Source organism: Parasteatoda tepidariorum, chromosome 10, assembly GCF_982258835.1.
Source record: "Parasteatoda tepidariorum strain Cologne lab strain chromosome 10, Ptep-v5.0, whole genome shotgun sequence".
Taxonomy (NCBI): Eukaryota; Metazoa; Arthropoda; class Arachnida; order Araneae; family Theridiidae; genus Parasteatoda; species Parasteatoda tepidariorum.
The window spans coordinates 62,909,700-62,928,047 of record NC_141764.1 but is presented as its reverse complement, the minus strand read 5'-3'; the positions used below and the strand labels follow the sequence as shown (position 1 = coordinate 62,928,047).

Sequence of the window (18,348 nt, the reverse complement as noted above, 5' to 3'; positions counted from 1 at the left end):
AAACATAGGTTACGCTCTAAGAGGTAAGGTTAAAGAGAGGTTAATGTTTTAAGAGTTTATAGAATGAAATGCTATTTTTTATTTTTTCTAAATGAAACGTGACGTTCTTCAAAAACAAATCATTAGTAAACATTAGAAGAAAGTTAAAAGTTTGGAATAAAAGAAGTAGACACGATGGTTAAAAACTTAAATTAAAGAACAGCAAGAAATACTATTGAGACCCCTTTCTTTGTGCCATTAGTGTAAGTCTACACAAAATGAAAAGTTAAAATTCCTTTTCAAAAGTGAAGTAAGAGTAGTAATGTCGCTAGTAATTTCGACTTGTATCATTATTATTTTGACGTTTTACTTGATCATATATTTATTTCAACATTTTATTCAGTTAATGTTTGTCGATTGTTGCACTCTGTCAAAGAAAGATGTTAAAGAATTTTAAATTATCTTTTATAATGCTGAATAAAATGCTATTTCTTTTCATTTTTTTTGAAATAAAACTCGACGTTTCTCAGGAAAAAATCATAATAAACGTTACAAAAAAATTAAAAGATTGAAATAAATGAAGAAATCATAATGTGTGAAAACTAAAATTACAGAAGAGACAGTAATCTTGAAAAAAAAAATTCGAATTGTTCTTTTTTTAATATCTTAAATAAAGATTTTAAATAATAAATATTAAGAATAAGGATTTTATTATAAGAGATATGTATCATAATGCTTTAATAAATAATGATTTAAACAGTGCTTAAAGCTTCATTATAGAACATTAAAATTCAATAATTTTATATATTTTTGGCCCTATATTGTTTTTAATTAGTTCTCAGTAATCGATTGGTGTATGTTTAAAACTTTGAAAACAAAAGTCTGATTCATATTTTCTTATCTTGTAAGCAGCACGGCATTTCATTCGATTAAATTATTTTTGCTTTATATCATTTAAATTATTAAAGACAACCTAACAGAATGAATCTGAACACATTTAAACGTGTAACTAAATGTTTAACACTATTTAAATTCTTACTTACAGAAACCTAACAATATGAATCTAAACAAACACTTAACATATTACTAACTATTTTATACTATTTCAATTATTACTTAAGGCAACCTAACAACATGAATCTGAACAAATACTTAACCTATAACTAATTATTTAAATGTAACACCAATTAAATTATTATTTAAGACAACCTTTCAAAATGTATCTAAACAAATACTACATGCATTATAACTAATTATTTAATACAACTTAAATTATTGCTGAAGAACATTGCTGCTCAAATTATTGCAACTCAACAAAATGAATATTGTATATTAATGAATAATATTTTGTCTTAAAGTATAACTAATTAGTTAAATTTAGCACTTATTAAATTATTATTTAGGACAACCTGACAACATGTGCCTAAATGAATACTTAAACTATAACTAATTATTTAACAATGCTTAAGTTATTAATTAGAACTAATAAAATTTATCCAAGCAAATACTCAACGTATGACTAATTATTTAACACTACTTAAATTATTACTTAAGGCAACCTAAAAAAATATATCTAAACGAATATTTCACATATTATAAATAATTCTTTAATATTAATTAAATTATTACTTAAGACAATTCAACAAAATAAAAATAAACAAATATTTAACATTTAAGTAATTTTTTAACTCTACTTAAATTATTACTTAAGAAAACCTTACAAAATGAATTACAATAGATGAGTATAATATTACCAATTTAGATACAGAAATACCGGATTCTTAAGCCACATTATAGAAATAACTAGATAATTATTTTGCCTTAATATTTATAAATATATCATTTATTTTAAAAAGTATTATATTTTACTTTTATATAAAATCTTAAGTAATTTTCTGTCATCTTTAAAGAAGAACATAATTTTCTGATGTCAACATTCAATTCTATTTTAAACTAGAAAGTATAAATATTTTCGTTTTATTTCCGGTTGTTTCAAACGAAAAAAAGATTAAAATAGAAAAAACTCCAACAACACTTTCTACAATGAGATCTTTTTCTAGGTTATTTTCCCCAAGAGTATAATGAAGAGTGTAGCTCGTGTATTGTCTGGAACAACTGGGTTGAGTTTCATGAAATATCAGCAAACCAACTTTTTTGTTACCGGAAAAGGAATGGTCAGGAAGATGTCTTTTATCTTCCTGAGCTTTCAAAAAAAAAAAAAAAAAGAAAGAAAAAAAAAAAAAACTTAGTGTAAGCTTTCAGAAAAGCCGTTGGATGCCAGGAATAGTTTTCGGGTTTTTTCCCCTGAAGTTTGATTAAAAGTGCAACACTGAAAATATCTTAAGTAATAATCGATTAATCGATTTTTAAATTGTTGAATATAATTCGAAATATAAGTTGTCAGGACCAAATTTACTTAATTTAAAAATTAAATAGCACTAAAAAGTTTTTCGATCGAAGAATGAAATTACTATATTGGCGGTAACAGCAGTGCTATTTATACACATAGTTTTTGAAATTAGTTACAAGAATTTCTTAAAGATGGCGCTATACAATAGAAAGAGCTATAAACATATACAAAAAAAGGACACCTACAAGCTGTATTGAGTTATAACTAGAGACTCCTTATTTTGATAATACCGTTCACTTCAACCTTTCGGTAACTTTCGACTACTTCTACAGATGCATACAGCAATTAATCTAATCAGTTAGATGTTACAGTCTTGCACACCGCTTTCTGCTCCTGACTTTTGTGACTAACTTTGAAACCTGTATTATATGAAATACCTTACAGATTTTCCGTTTCATAATTCTTCTACTGCTTAGTTGTTAAAAAAATACTTATTTTTAAATTGATTGTTCTTAAATGAGTCAGCTTGTATTTATCGTTCAGAAATAAAACTGTTAAACTATGGTAGAGTATAAAACAAAAAATTTTAAATTAAGATACAATTCAGAACAATTACAATTAAGATACAGTTAAGATACAATTAAGAACAATTAAGATTCAATTAACATAAAAGGATTACACTTAGAACCTGGCAATTAAAGTAAATTTTTCAAGCATTATAGTAAGAGATATGTTAAATACTAATGAGTTACTTTTTAAAGCATTTTGACTAATTATTGGAGTACAAATTTCTATAAAGACTCGTACTGTCATACTGTACTGTAATAATATTGTCATAACTGTAATAACTGTAATTCTGTAAAACTGTACTGTAATAATACTGCCCTGATTGTAATACTGCACTGCAATAATACTGTAATAAAGTAAGAAGAAAAAAAACTAATTATTCAATTTTACTTTTTGAAAGTAATCCTGTGCTTTGCATTTAATTTAAATCAAATTCGAAGCTATAATAGTAGAAAAAAAATAGTCATATGCAAAAATAAATCAAATTATACTCCAAATATAAAATGAATATCGAAATTTTGCTTATGCAAACATGTTGAAAAAACTGTTGCTTCGACAGATTTTTTTACTGCGAATTTGCTCAATAATACGGATTTTTTAATCGAATAATTTCTTTTCTTTTTGCTAATACCTGATATACTTAACACATTTCATAAATTTATTCATTTTTTTGAAGACACTAAACTTTAACTTTAACATCTTTTTACAATAAGCCCAAGAGATAAAATCTAGACAAAAAATTGAAAGCAATTAGCTTAGTTGCACCGGAAAATTTGTGAAAATATTTTTTTCACTCTGTCAAAGACCTGTGTTCTCTATATGCAATTGATACCATCTCTTTTTAATCTGAAATATAATGATATAGGTGATAAACAAGCCAAGGATGGCACTGCTATCCCTCGAACAAATAAGGAACCTTCGATAAACCATGTGTTGTACTTAAGAAGAAATGCCTCTATTGGCATTTCCTGGAGGCAACCACCAGTGCATAGTATAGAAGAGGAGGTCCAGATGCTGCTTTAACGCTTTTTTTTTTGGAATGTCTGTCGCCAAGGAACATAAAAAAAGCCGCAGTTTAAGTGCCTGACACTTGAAACAATTCGACGATTTAAAAGTTTATATATATAATCTTACCATGAAGAATTATCTAGGCTATAGAACAGAGAAATAATAGATATTTCAAAAGTTATGAAACTTTTTTCAAGAAATCGCCAATTTGGTGGCTTTTTTTCATCTAAATGAAAATTATCAAAATCGCTGCATTATTCTCAGTGTTTTCAAATTTTTATAGTCCCAGGTAATGCATCATTGGAGTAAGTTTTAAAATATTAAAAAAAAATTTGACGCAAACTTAAGAAACAAACGCTTTTCATTTTCACAAAACTGTGACTTTTCTCCATAGTGAAGTTTTGCTCTATTTTCAAAATAAGCGTAGACAGAATTGACTTTAGATAGGCAAAACTTGATCTAACAGACTTGAGTAACAGTTGCAAACTCACAACAGTTTTGAAAATAGTATATTATTCACAAAAAAGCATCATTTCATATTACGACGGAGTCTTCAAAGAGCCACCTTAAAATTTGAGGGGAACAGGAAAGACATATGTCGTACCTTAACTTCTGGTCACTTAAGATTCTCATGTGGAAGCAAGAAGTTGGAGATTGGTACAAAGAGCAATACGAATGAAGCTACTCCGCAACATTTGCTAAGTTGTGTTTCTTTGGTGAGGGACCACCTCTTAAGGCAACTTGGCATAGTGCTGGGGATGATGCTGGAGGTGACAAAATTCATGAATCTAATCTGATTCAGATTAAAAGAATACCCGCCAACTTTTACGCATTTTGAGTAAAATTTTATTTTTATATATAAAGAGGTAATGATATGTATGCTTTCTATATATTCCTTGCGTTTATAAACTTAATTTGTTATGCTTTTGAACGGTTGTCTGTTTAAGCATTTTCGAAATAACACGTATGTTTCTGCCTGAAATTATAGTTTAATTTACATATCACTACCACTGGGAAAAATAATCTTCGAAGGGATTAAAAGTTGGCACGTATGCTAAAGAATAAGAAGGAAGAAAATATTTTTCAGAAAAAAAACCATGCAGAAATAAATAAATAAAAGTTTAAAAGACATGCTACTTTTTTAGAAATAGAAGTATTTTGGAAGGAAAATGCACCTGAAGATCATTATTATTAATATTTTGAGAACGAAATCTCTTTAAAAGCAACATTTCGTAAAATAGCAGCGGTTAGAAACTATTGTTTTGAAGAAAAAATATAGTGAAGATAAAAGTTTCTTTTTTTTTGAAGAAGAAGAAGAAGAAGAAGAGGAAGAAAGTATTTAAAAATCCATCTTTTGGAAATAGCAGTTTTTTTAAATAAACAAAACAATGTTTTAAAACTTTTTCATTTGCTAAAAATGTAGTTTTGGAAAAAAAACTTTTCATTGTGAAAAAAAAAATAAAAGCCTTCAAAGGTGAAAATATGAGCTAACTCTGTAAAGATAGAATATTCTAGAATACGAAGAACAAAAACTTTTCAAAGAGTAAATATCGCCTCAATACAGGATTTGATTTTATCGTTGATATTAACATCACGTCTTACTTGTCAAATAAGATATATTCTTAGAACCAAAGTTGATATTCAACAGCAATGGAAGAGCATTCTGGCACATGTTTTTTCTTTGTTCGATCTTCTTTTGATTTACTATCTCAAAGCAAAAGTGTACTTTTGGATGTTATTTATCTTCATACTTTCTGCAAAAAGTAAAAGAACTCAGATATTTTCAGATATATAAAACGAACGAACGTAAATATATCGAATACTAGGAAGCGTGATTCTCTATTCTTAGAAGTAAATCAAATTTTATTTCAAAATAGTGTTCTTGATATATCTTATATGGAATCTACCTATTTATAATTGACTTCAACGTGTTGAGACTACTAGGTAAGATGACTATTCTCTTGGAAGATAAACCATGATTGGACAATTTTACTCGTAAAGTCTCATTTCACTAATTATATTTTAAATCAGTTAGATTAACTAAAGATTGTCTGAGATGCCCTTATTTTAGGTTTAACTATTCTTTTTATTTTCCAGTTTTTACTTTATTGTTTAGTCGTAAATAAATTATTGTAATAATCATGAATAATGAGCATAATTTGGGTAAATATAAATAGTTTTAAATTAGTTAATATTTTTTATTTTTATTTTTGGCACTGTTGAGAGCAATGTGAAATGTTACATTTTACTTAAATACTGATATGTTTAAGGATTTATTCAACATCCAATAGTTTAAATTTTTTTTTAAATTCTTGATTTAAAATACTCCTAAAATTATTTCTTCAAAGATCCTTAGTGCAGTATTTCTCTAAAAATATCGTGTAAAATAGAATTCTTCTTACATTTTTGTTAAAATGTTAAGAAAAAGTGATAGTACTATTTTATACCTCTAAATAATGATCAATCTAATTTTTTGAAAAATACTTTTAAATTTAAATTGAGATTTTAGTTTAACATAAATTTAAAAAATAACAAACTGAAAAAGAAAAAAAGAACAACATGATTTATTTCTATAAAGTAATAATTCATAGAGGTTTCAAAGAGTAATTAAGTTATGAAAGTTACTGAAAAGTTACTTGAAGGTAATTTTTTTCAACTGTTGCTAAGCGTGCTCAAAATTCGATGTAATCATTCATTTAATCATTTTTTTGAAATATAGAAATCATAGCAGTTGCTATTTTGCGAATAGGGAAGATCTTTGAAAAGTAATGTCAGTTTAAATTATAAAATTATTACAATATAAGTCAAAACAAATAAACCTGCTTGATTATCTATAAATCAAACCACAAAACTGGTCGTTTGACAAGCATTTTGCTTCTAATTCCATTTTGGATAACAGTCTGCAATGCTAATCAAGATTTACTTCCTTCTTTTTGGTTTACATATCCGAATTTTATTAAGAACAAAAAGATAATGATTCATTGACAATTCAAAGACTCGTCGATGTTGTGTTCCTTGATAACTTAAAGTTTTCTTACTCTTTTCATTCATCTACTCATACATCCATTCATACATTCAATCATCAAACCACCCATAATTTTAGAATGCACATTTTTGTCAAAATGTTTTTGGTAAATTATCCTTAAATATGAAATTTTCACAAAAGAAATACAAAATTTTCAAAGAACCTGAAAAAATGTTTTAAATGTTTAGCTGAATAAATTTGAGAGTAATAAGTAATACCAATTACATTATACCATTTCCAGTAATACCAACTCTATACCGACCGAACCATCAAAACATCCATAGTTCTAGAATGCGAATTTTTGTCTAAATTTTTGGGTAAATTATCTTTATTTACTAATTTTCTTAAAAATGAATAACTCTTAAAAACACCAAATCCTTATTGTTAAGAAAGGAATGTTTTACCTGTCAAGCTTAAACAATTGGAGAGTAATAAGTAATACCTATTCCATTATATCATTACCAGTAATACCTATCCTATACTTACTGAAGCCATTCATATATCCAACTATCGAACCATCAATAATTCTAGAATGCAATTTTGTCTTAGTTTTTGGGTAAATTGCCTTTATTTAATATTTTTCTCCAAAAAAAAATGAATAACTCCAAAAAGAACCAAACATTTTTTTTTATAAAAAGGAGTGTTTTAACTGCCAAACTAAAGGAATTGGTGTGTAGTAAGTAATACCTATTATATCATTACCTATTTTATACATACTGAAGCCATTCATACACCCAACCATCAAAACATCAATAATTCTAGAATGTAGTTTTTTTGTCTTAATTTTTTGAAAAATATCTTAACCTTCTAATTTTCTTAAAAAATACATAACTCTAAAAAACCAAAGAGTGTTTTTTTAGGAAAATTATTTTAAGTGCCGAATGGAATGAATTGGAGAACGGTTGAAAAGTAATACTTATTGAAAAATATTTTCAGACAAAAATCGGGAAGTTACTTTTAAAAAATTCATTTTTATGAAATTGATTATAATGTATAACAGCATTGTATTTCATAGTAAAAAAGTCATTTTGTAAAGCTTTATAAACCCAAAGATTATTTAACTACGGTAAATTATAGATTTTCTTTATGGCTGTCTATAAAATTGTTTAAAATGTACATCATAAATTTCTAAACATTCTTGAGTTAATGTTATATTGCATAAAGATTTTATTATTTGCATGAAGGCTTTTAAGGTTTTTCATTGCTTCTAATGTTTCATTTTAAAAATAAGCGATAAACGCACTATTGGTTTTCGAAAACTACGCATTTAACCAAAGAATAAGCATTATTGATGAAAAATTAGATTATTTTCTATGCACCATAAACTACGGTGCATGTTTAATATTTAAATTGTATGTCGTATATTCAATTAAATATTATTATTTATTTTGATTATTAGAAGAGTTTATTTAAAGATATGAATATGCATGTTATCTAAAGTTTCAGATAAAGAAGTATTTAACAAATTATGTTGGAAAAACTTAGGTCTAAATTTATTTTTTTAATTGATATATTTATAAATGTAATTAAATTTTTTACGAAATGATAAGTAAAGTAATGCAATTACCTTGACAGATTAAGCTATTCTAATCTTCCAATGTTATATTACCAAATGATTTGAACGAATAAGTCACCAGAGCGAGAAATCACGTATTGATCTTTTAAATATAAAAATGTTGTTTACAACAGAAGAATTTATGAGATAACTCAAAATTTAGCAAATTTTTGAATGTAGCAAACGCAAAATTTTATTTCTTGTATTTGACTAGCATAATTTCAAATATAACCGTAAATAAAATATTATTAAAAATGTAAGCTTACGTTTTTTTAATGAAAACCTTCTCTTAAAACAACTTTTTAAGGAATGGTTAATATTCTTTCAAATCTGTCAGAGAAAATAATTTTTGAAACTCAACAAAGCAAAATTATTATTTTTCAATAGAAATATAGATTTAAAAAGTAAAAATAAATAAAAATAAAGGTATTTTTTCAGGAGTTAAAAAAAACTGAAGCATATCTTCTGACTGTTGTAATTATATCTTAATGCATTTTAAAAATTAAGAATTATGAATATATAATTATAAGCAAGAATTCCTCATCATTTAATTTAATCTTACCAAAGCTAATTTGTTTAAAAATAAAACTGAAAAATCGGAAATTTTTTTTTTATATTTTCATTTTCCCATTATAAGAAAAAAAATCTTTAATGGGTCTGCTCAGTGTAAATTCATTTAAAAAAAAATAATAATTTGAAATACCAAAATAATTCAGCAATCTAGAATGACAAATTAATCTCAGAACTTTTTTTGCCTAAAACGTGTAGAGGCTGAACTTCATAGCTTTTTCTTTCTTTGTAAAAAATATTGTCCATAAGAAAAGCATAATAAGATAAAGCCATTTGAATACAGAATCAGAACCTCATTTTTTTATTAAATAAGAACTTTTTCTTAATTTTGTTTATATTTTAAAAGGCGGGTAATACTTTTATTTTTTTATAATATTTTGGGACATTGATTAATATATTTTATATAGTATGACTGAATAAATGCATATTTTTGTTCAACTATTTATTAAGAACTAAAAAAAAATATGGATATATTTTAAACTTTTTGAAATAGCGCTCACATACGCACATTTAATCAAACTATAACTGTTTATGAGATATTTTTTATTTATGCATTCCAATATTTCAGAATAAAATTTGGTGAAAATTAATTAAGCTATAAAATACAAATAATTCAAGTAAAAAGATAAAAATATGCTTGTTATTTCAATTACTAATACTTTACCGTTTTCTCATTCTGTGAAGAAATATGTTTGTTTCATGATAAGAAAACTGACACCCTCATTTATCAAAAGGTACTCTGTGTAATGAAAAATTAATGAGCTTGTTTATTCATTTTTTTCAATACTCCTTGATGGGAAATAAATGAAATATGTATATGGTTAGGGTTTTGTTTTCGGCCATTATTGACAAAATGTCAAACCTTCAATCATGTAGTAAATTGCATGATTGAATATATCCAGTAAATAAATATCCTATTATCTAACAATGAATGGAATGAATGAAATACAAATGAATTATAAATATATTGTTGTCCTTTTTTTGGCCGTCATTGAGGATATGCCACACTTTCAATTATGTAGTAAATTACATGATGGAATATATATTCTGAGTCAATATCTGTAATTTAATAATCTATCTATTACGAAATTTATGGAAAACACAAATAATAGTCTGATCTGTATATAATAAAATTTGACATTTTAAAAACGTTTATGTTCTTTTATTCTTTATTGCTGGCTTGTTTCATTTCACTGTAGAAAGCCATTCCAAATACAAGGTTTTATTTTCAATGTAGACATATTTTGCATACATAATTATAAATATTTCATAGTAACAATTTTTTTCAACCATTCCTGATGGAGATCAAATGAAATATGTATATTTTTGTGTCTTTTTGTCCATTATTGATTAAATGTCAAACTTTCAAACACGTAGTAAATTACATGAATGAATATATTCTGCATATCTATACGTTTTAATCTAATAATATATCTATTTCGATCTCCATGGAAGAAAACAAAGAACTGCTTGTTATATATGCAATAAAAGTTTACATTTTAGCCATGTTTTCATTTTCTTTATTCTTTATTGCTGGTTCATCTGATTATAATACTGCTACCATACCATTGTAGAGACCAAAGTTTTTAAAAAATAATTGAAATTTTTTATATAAACTTTAAAGAAAATGACTTTAAATTTAAAAATCCGTCCCGATTATAAATTTATATATATTCAATCGTAACAGTTAAAGAAAGTATTAATGATTTATAGTTACATTTTGTTTTTATGTATTTAGATGCAAAGAGAAAAATATTACAAAAATGTAATTGAATGTTCTCAGCAGAGAAGAAAGCTTTTCATCGCGAAGTACTATTATGTATTAAGAAGAAACTTATTTATTCAAGAATAAAGATACAAATGATCTTTCGCCCCCAAAAACTGGTAAATGCCTGAATAAAGTTATACTTAGTTGTGACTATGCCTTAATGAAACTTAATGATCTCCAGGAAATAATACATTACAACAAATTAAAATATATGGTTCCAATGTTATCATTTGGCTAATAGTTATTTTTAATTCATTTACAAAACTTTGCGAAAAGAAACATTACTTTAATCAAAAAAAATTGTCACAATAAAGTTGAAAGATTTATTATATTTATTTATACTGAAAAAAAATCTATATTTTTTTGGTTTTTAAAAAAATAAATACACTTTAATTTATTATCAAATAACAATTCTCTTTAACGGAATAGCCTTGGTACTGGTAAAAAACTCAGTACATTTTGAGGTTTATTAGTTTATTATCACATAACTATACAACTTCAATTTATTATCAAATAATTATATAATTTTATAATATAACTTTGATTTATTAAGAAATGACAATTTCTTTCTACGGAATAGCTTTGGTAGCTAATATAATTTGGTATGAAACTAACAGAATTTTTTGGTTAATTATTAGTTTATTATCAAATAACTATATAACTTTATAAAATTTATTATCAAATAATAATTTTCTCAAACGTAAAAGCTTAGGTAGGGGTATAAAACTAAGCACATCAGTTTACCAGGTATAATCGGACGAAATTACCATATGAATGGTTTAAATGCCGTATATTTTGGTTTCATTAACTATTTTTTTATTACCAAAAATTTAATTTTTTACAATACGGTAATTTTAAAAGAATTTTTTTCTCCGTGCAGATGTTTAACACTCAGAGCTTAAGGAAATAGAGTTATTTATTAATATTTCTATTCTAAAATAGATACATAAATAATATAAATGGCTTAAAATCCTGTAGATCTTTAATTTCCATATTTTTTTATAAAATGCTGACGAAAATAAACGAATTCGAATGCGATACTCTAAAAAAACTGTATGATATGTGACCAGTTTGGTCAGATCAATAGCTCACGCACAATAATTGGACTGTATTTATTTTATACTCATTTATTTTGTACCAGCATTACGGACTCGCTCGTGAGCCCGTTACACATTACACATACACATACACTGCTGCTTCCAGCACTCAGTTCTACAATTAAATTCAATTTACGCTTACAGCGCCATCTATAAGTTTAATGGGAATTAACACTCCCCACGATTGAAATTGCAAATTTCAATAAATTTTACACAATTAGCAATATAATGTTATACATAGAAAAAAATATATATGTATGAATCATACAAATAACATTGTGACATAAAGCAGACATTGAGATATAAGACTAAAGCTAATTTTCTATTTGCACAATTACTCTATGGGAAGAATACAAATGTCACGAATATTTCTTTGAAGTTGTTTGCCATTAGGTAAACTTAACTTCACTACTCTTATTTTTCCGTCACGGCCAGGCATCACCTCAACAATTCGTCCTACTAACCATTGCGTAGATGGTAAATTCTCTTCCTTTATCAAACACAGGGTTCCTATTTCTACATTATTCTTTTCAAATTTCCATTTATTACGTTCCTGTAAATTATTAAGGTAATCCCTTTTCCACAACTTCCATATTCTCTGACTATACTTATTAATCTTTTGCCAGTTAGAAAGCCTATTCTCAGTTATATCTATTAGTTGGGGTTCAGCGAGTGAGGTGATGGGCCTACCTATCAAGAAATGACCAGGTGATAGAGTTTCAAATTCATCAAACTCCGGTGATAGTGGAGTGAGAGGTCTGGAGTTCAAAACACCTTCGATTTCAGTCAAAATTGTCAAGAATTCTTCTAAAGTTAAATTTTGATTGCCAATTACTCTTTTTAGGTGGAACTTAAACGACTTCACACCAGCCTCCCAAATTCCCCCGAAGTTTGGTGACCTTGGTGGGATAAATTTCCAATCAATCCCTTCGTTAGTAAAATAACTGGCTAACGTCTCATCTGGGCAATTTATCAATTTCCTTAACTTCTTAATCTCAATGTTAGCACCGATAAATCTTTTTGCATTATCGGTCATAATTTTTGCACACTTGCCCCGTCTCCCAAAAAAACGTTTTAGACTGGCAATGAACGATTGAGAAGTTAAATCAGTTACAAAATCTAAGTGTATTGCCTTGGTACACAAGCAAATATAAACAGCAACATAAACCTTATTTGTGACCCCTTTTCTCTGGTTTTTGAACTTAATAGAAAATGGGCCACAAAAATCAATTCCCGTGATGTTAAATGGATAATTAGGTCTTGTACGCTCCTTTGGTAGATCAGCCATTATTTGATTACTCATAACAGGTTTGTTTTTAAAACATGTGATACAACTATGTACAATTTTCCTACAATTATTTCTACCGTTAAGAGGCCAGAACTTTTGTCGAACTTGATATAATAATGCTTGTGGTCCCAAGTGCAAATATTTTAAATGACAATATCTCAAAATTATGGTGGTTAAAGAATTCTTACCCGGTAAAATGATGGGGAACTTAGAATTAACAGGCAAGTCAGACAGAGATAATCTACCACCAACTCTCATCAGCTTATTTTCATCTAGAAAAACACACAATGAAGACAACTTACTGTTCCTCGGAACAGGCTTACCTCTTTCCAAGCTTTTGATTTCCTCTGGGAACTCACTTCGTTGTAAACATTTTAACAACCAAATTTCAGCTGCATTTAATTCACTTACTAACAAGGGACCAATTTTTCTTGCATCTGGATTTTTACAATTGTAAATGAATCTGAAAAGAAAACTCAATACATGAATAATTTTAGTATAATTGTTAGATAAGGTAAGAATTTTCTCAAAAAGGGAAGCATTATCTATAGAAATTAATGTCACTAAATGGGAATCACAGTTCTTTTTAAGTTCAACTTGGTACTCTTCTTCATGAACAGTTTGCTCCTCATAAGCGTCAGGAATGTTCTCTTTAAGGAAGTCAGGACCAGACCACCATTTTGCACTGCCAAGAAGAACGTCAACAGTCACACCTCTGCTTAACATGTCAGCGGGATTGTCTCTACTAGGACAGTGGTGCCATGATGTCTGGGCTGTCAATGCTTGAATCTCTTTTACACGGTTCGCCACAAAAGGTTTCCATCGTTTGGTTGAACTCTGAATCCAGTAAAGTACGATTTTAGCATCAGTCCAGAAAAAGCTTGTTGATTGATGTTTTCGGTCGATTACTTTCTTCACCTCTTTAGCTAATCTTGCTGCTAGCACAGCACCCATGAGTTCCATCCTCGGTAGTGTAATCTTCTTCAAGGGTGCAACTCTGGTTTTAGAAGACACAAGATTGGTAATGATTTGATCTTTGACTCGTATTTTTATGAACACGGCGGCTCCATAGGCCTTGATACTAGCGTCTGAAAATGTGTGGATTTCGACACATAAATTCTCATCACCTGTAGGACTCATCACATGTCTAGGAATTTTAAGATCTTTTAGTTGAGAAACTTCTGTACACCACTTCTTCCACGTTTTTGCAATGTCGGGTGGCAACTCTTCATCCCAGGTGATTTTCCTCTGCCAGATCTCTTGAAATAAACATTTAAATCTGATGGTGAAGGGAGTGAGAAGACCTAAAGGGTCAAATATTCTTCCTGCAGCCATTAGCAAAAATCGTTTGGTATTTTTATCCTGTTGAAGAAATTCAAGCAAGCTATCTATCTCCACGGTGATAAAGTCACTAAGTGGATTCCAAGAAAGGCCTAGGACTCGATGCAGATTTCCTTCGAGGTCCTCTGGGTGTAGTAGATCAAATCCTTCTTCATTCAATTTTTTCATAAGATTTTCATAATTCGAAATCCACTTTCTTAGGTTCATTCCAGCATCTCCCATGATTTGTTTCGCTCTTTTAGAAATTTCAAAGGCTGCTTCTTCACTGTCCTCTCCAGCTATCAAATCGTCAACGTATAAACAGTCATCAAGTACTTGTACTGTGGATGGAAACTCTTTACGGTATTTTTCTATATGCTTTTTAATGGTAGCTGCCAACAAAAATGGACTAGAATTCACTCCAAATATTACTCGCTTGAATCTGTAGATCTCTATATGTTTTAGATCCTTTCCAAAAAGAAATCTCACAGCGTCTCTGTCTCTATCACTCAAGGATATCTGGAGGAATGCTTCCTCGATATCAGCCAGAAATGCAATTCTATTTAAACGAAAATGGATCAGAAGATAAAAAATATTTGGATTCAGATTAACCCCTTGAAACAAACAATCATTCAGAGATAATTGTCCGATTCCATGTGCACTAGCATCGAAGACTATTCTCATTTTGGTGGTTAGCCTCTCCTTTTTATTGACAATCAAATGGGGCAAGTAAAACACAGGCTTATCGTTTGGTTTTGAATGATCCAATACTCTCTCAATTATTCCTTCTCTCAAATAAATTTTTAAAGTTTCACAATATTCTAAGTATAGTGAATTATCACGATTCATTCTTTTAATCAGGGAGTCAAGTCTCTTCTTTGCAATGTTGAAATTATCATCTAACTCCTGCCAGTTCCTCTTCCAAGGTAAGATTACCTCGTACCGCTTGTTTTTAAAGCTCACCGTGTCATTAAAGTTCTTAAGGGCTTCGTTTTCGTCGCTGTTTTCATTCTCGTCATTAATGCCAATGGACTCTAGCTCCCAAAATCTACTAATGGACTTTTCTAATTCCGTGTTATCCTTTATTAATCCGCAGTGAACCCTATCATAACTTTTTGTTGGTATGCTCCCACTTACAACGTAACCGAATACCGTATTTTGTAAAATTAACTTTGTATTAGGGGGTTGTATTTGCCCTATCCTCATAATTTCATAAAAATGTTCCGCGCCTATAAGTATATCAATAGGACCTGGCCTGTTAAAACTTAAATCCGCCAATTTCACATCTCTCAATTCTGGGAAACTGCATTGAATTGGTTTAGATGGGGTAAAATCCATTATTCTTGGAACAACTAAAAAGTTTAAATCTAAATTAAAATTTCCCTCCTCATTTGTAATGGTAGTACTCACTCGTGATTTTATTTCTAATGACAATTCATTTAATCCTGACACTGAGGCATTTATTTTTTCTTTCCTTAAATTAAGTCTATCAGATAATCTTTTGCTGATAAAATTCGAATTCGCACCCACATCAAGCAAACCCCGGCAAGGAATTAAATTGTTTACATTATCTTTTATGTAACAAATAATCGTACTAAGCAAAACACATTTTGATTGTATTGAATTCGAATCGAAACTCGCAGCCGCAAAATATTCTTCGTTTTTGTTTTGATTAACTTCCGCACTTCTAGAAGGATTGGTAATAAATTCAGCTGCGGTGGGGGAAAGCACGCTTCGACTAGCAGTCGCCGATGCCTCATACGGTTTTTTCTCAGGAGAGAAATGCAAAGTCACGTGATGACGCCTTTTACAATTCTGGCAAGAATACTTAGATTTGCAATTTGATACTCTGTGGTTATTTCCTAAGCAATTAAAGCATAATTTATTAGTTTTAACAACTTCTACTCGATCATTTATGGATAAGTTTTTATAAGCAGGGCAGTTATATAATGGATGATTTTCACTACACGATAAAACACATTTAGAAATTTTAGCATCTGACAAGAATACTCGCGAAGCATTTTTTGAGTGGGGATTTTTTACGTTTTCTAAACTATTGACTAATTTTTTCCCACGCGATGTGTAGTATAGATCGATCTCTTTCGATAATTGAGAGGGTTTGAACCAATCGTCTCCCTGTTTCATACTTATATGGTATGCGGTATCTTTGTCAAGTGTTTGATAGATTTTGTCGGATACGATTAACTCTTTTAATGTTTCGAAATCCGACACCTTCCTTAATTTCAAATAATAATCATAATTTGTTATCAATCGAGACGCGTATTGTACGTGTGTTTCGTTTGGTTGTCGGAATGTATTTTTGAAATGTTCTAAACACGATTGAGGGGTGGGCTCAAACTCTCTTATTACGATTGATTTTACTTTAGAATAATCATTTAACTCGTTATCTTTTATATAAGTAATCACGTTTGTGGCCTTTTCTCCTAATAAATTTAACAGAATTTCCGTCTTGTATTTCTCGGGTACACTTTTAGAGTTAAATGCTCTTTCTAAGGATGAGAAAAAATAACTCCAACCTTCAGGTCTACTAGGAACTTTAACTGTTAGAGTCCGGACACTTTTGACGAGTGAATCCAGCGATTCAGTACTTTCGGAGTTCTCAAATTTGTTTTCGTTTCGCAGTTTAGCTAGTTCTAATTCTGCTTTTGTTCTCTCAAACTTAAATTTTTCTAACTGTAACAACGATTCCTTTTCTGCTTTTCTATCATTAATTATAGTATTTGCTATGTCAGTAACAAGTTCTGGCTCTTTAACAAATGTTTCGTTGTTTTTTATTAAGTTCGTTAGCTCAATAATAGTCATAGTCTCAGTAACATTTTCACCTAACTCAATGGCAATTTGCCTTAAATCCTCCTTTTTCGCTCCTTTAAACATAGTTTATATTTATATATAGTCAATATAAAGTCAATGCACAATTTATCTCAATCAAATTTCAAAACTGGTACATACCTTTTAAGTGATGAATAGGTTAATCCATAGGTTTTAACTCACCTCCGTTCTCGGAGGACCATTTGACCAGTTTGGTCAGATCAATAGCTCACACACAATAATTGGACTGTATTTATTTTATACTCATTTATTTTGTACCAGCATTACGGACTCGCTCGTGAGCCCGTTACACATTACACATACACATACACTGCTGCTTCCAGCACTCAGTTCTACAATTAAATTCAATTTACGCTTACAGCGCCATCTATAAGTTTAATGGGAATTAACAATATGCATATAATTTAAGACTCGTAATTTAACCGTTAATGTGAAGTTAAACGGATAACATTATGCAACGAAACTGCATTTAAAAGGTTTCGCTTCCATCGTTACCGTCACGTTTCAACGTTATAAATGCATGACTAATTAATCTAAGTATATTCAATATTATGTCGTGAAATACAGCATGTCTCACATTTCACAGCAGAATTAATTTAATAGGAAATAGAGCGTATTTTATTCGCTGATATAACTTAGCATAATTTTGCACTTTAGAAGAAAGAAAAATGCGGAAAATTTTAAATTTCAAGATCTTGAAGGACATTTTTTATTAAAACTAAATTGTATCACAAGTTTCACCTTTAATGCATGAATCCGTCATGAAGCAATTTTTTTGCTTTAATAGCCTTTATTTGTGAAGCTTTTTCTAATGATCAAACTAACTGATGCAAACTAAATACAAACAAATTAAAAACCAAAAATTTACCGGTATTTGTAGAAACCCGTCATAAGTATAAGAATACGAATTGTGATACACTGTTGGAAATTTCGAGGAAAAAATGGATAAATAATAAATTATTTAATTGTTA

General features: G+C 28.8%; 1 protein-coding gene across 1 annotated transcript; it reads right to left on the bottom strand.

The window, feature by feature from the left end:
• Positions 1–12,253: 12,253 nt before the first annotated feature.
• Positions 12,254–17,422, bottom strand: LOC147802993 (uncharacterized). The gene has a single exon (XM_087152814.1). It carries the CDS (start codon positions 17,420–17,422, stop codon positions 12,254–12,256), a length of 5,169 nt encoding a protein of 1,722 aa, XP_087008940.1.
• Between the last annotated feature and the right edge of the window lie 926 nt (positions 17,423–18,348).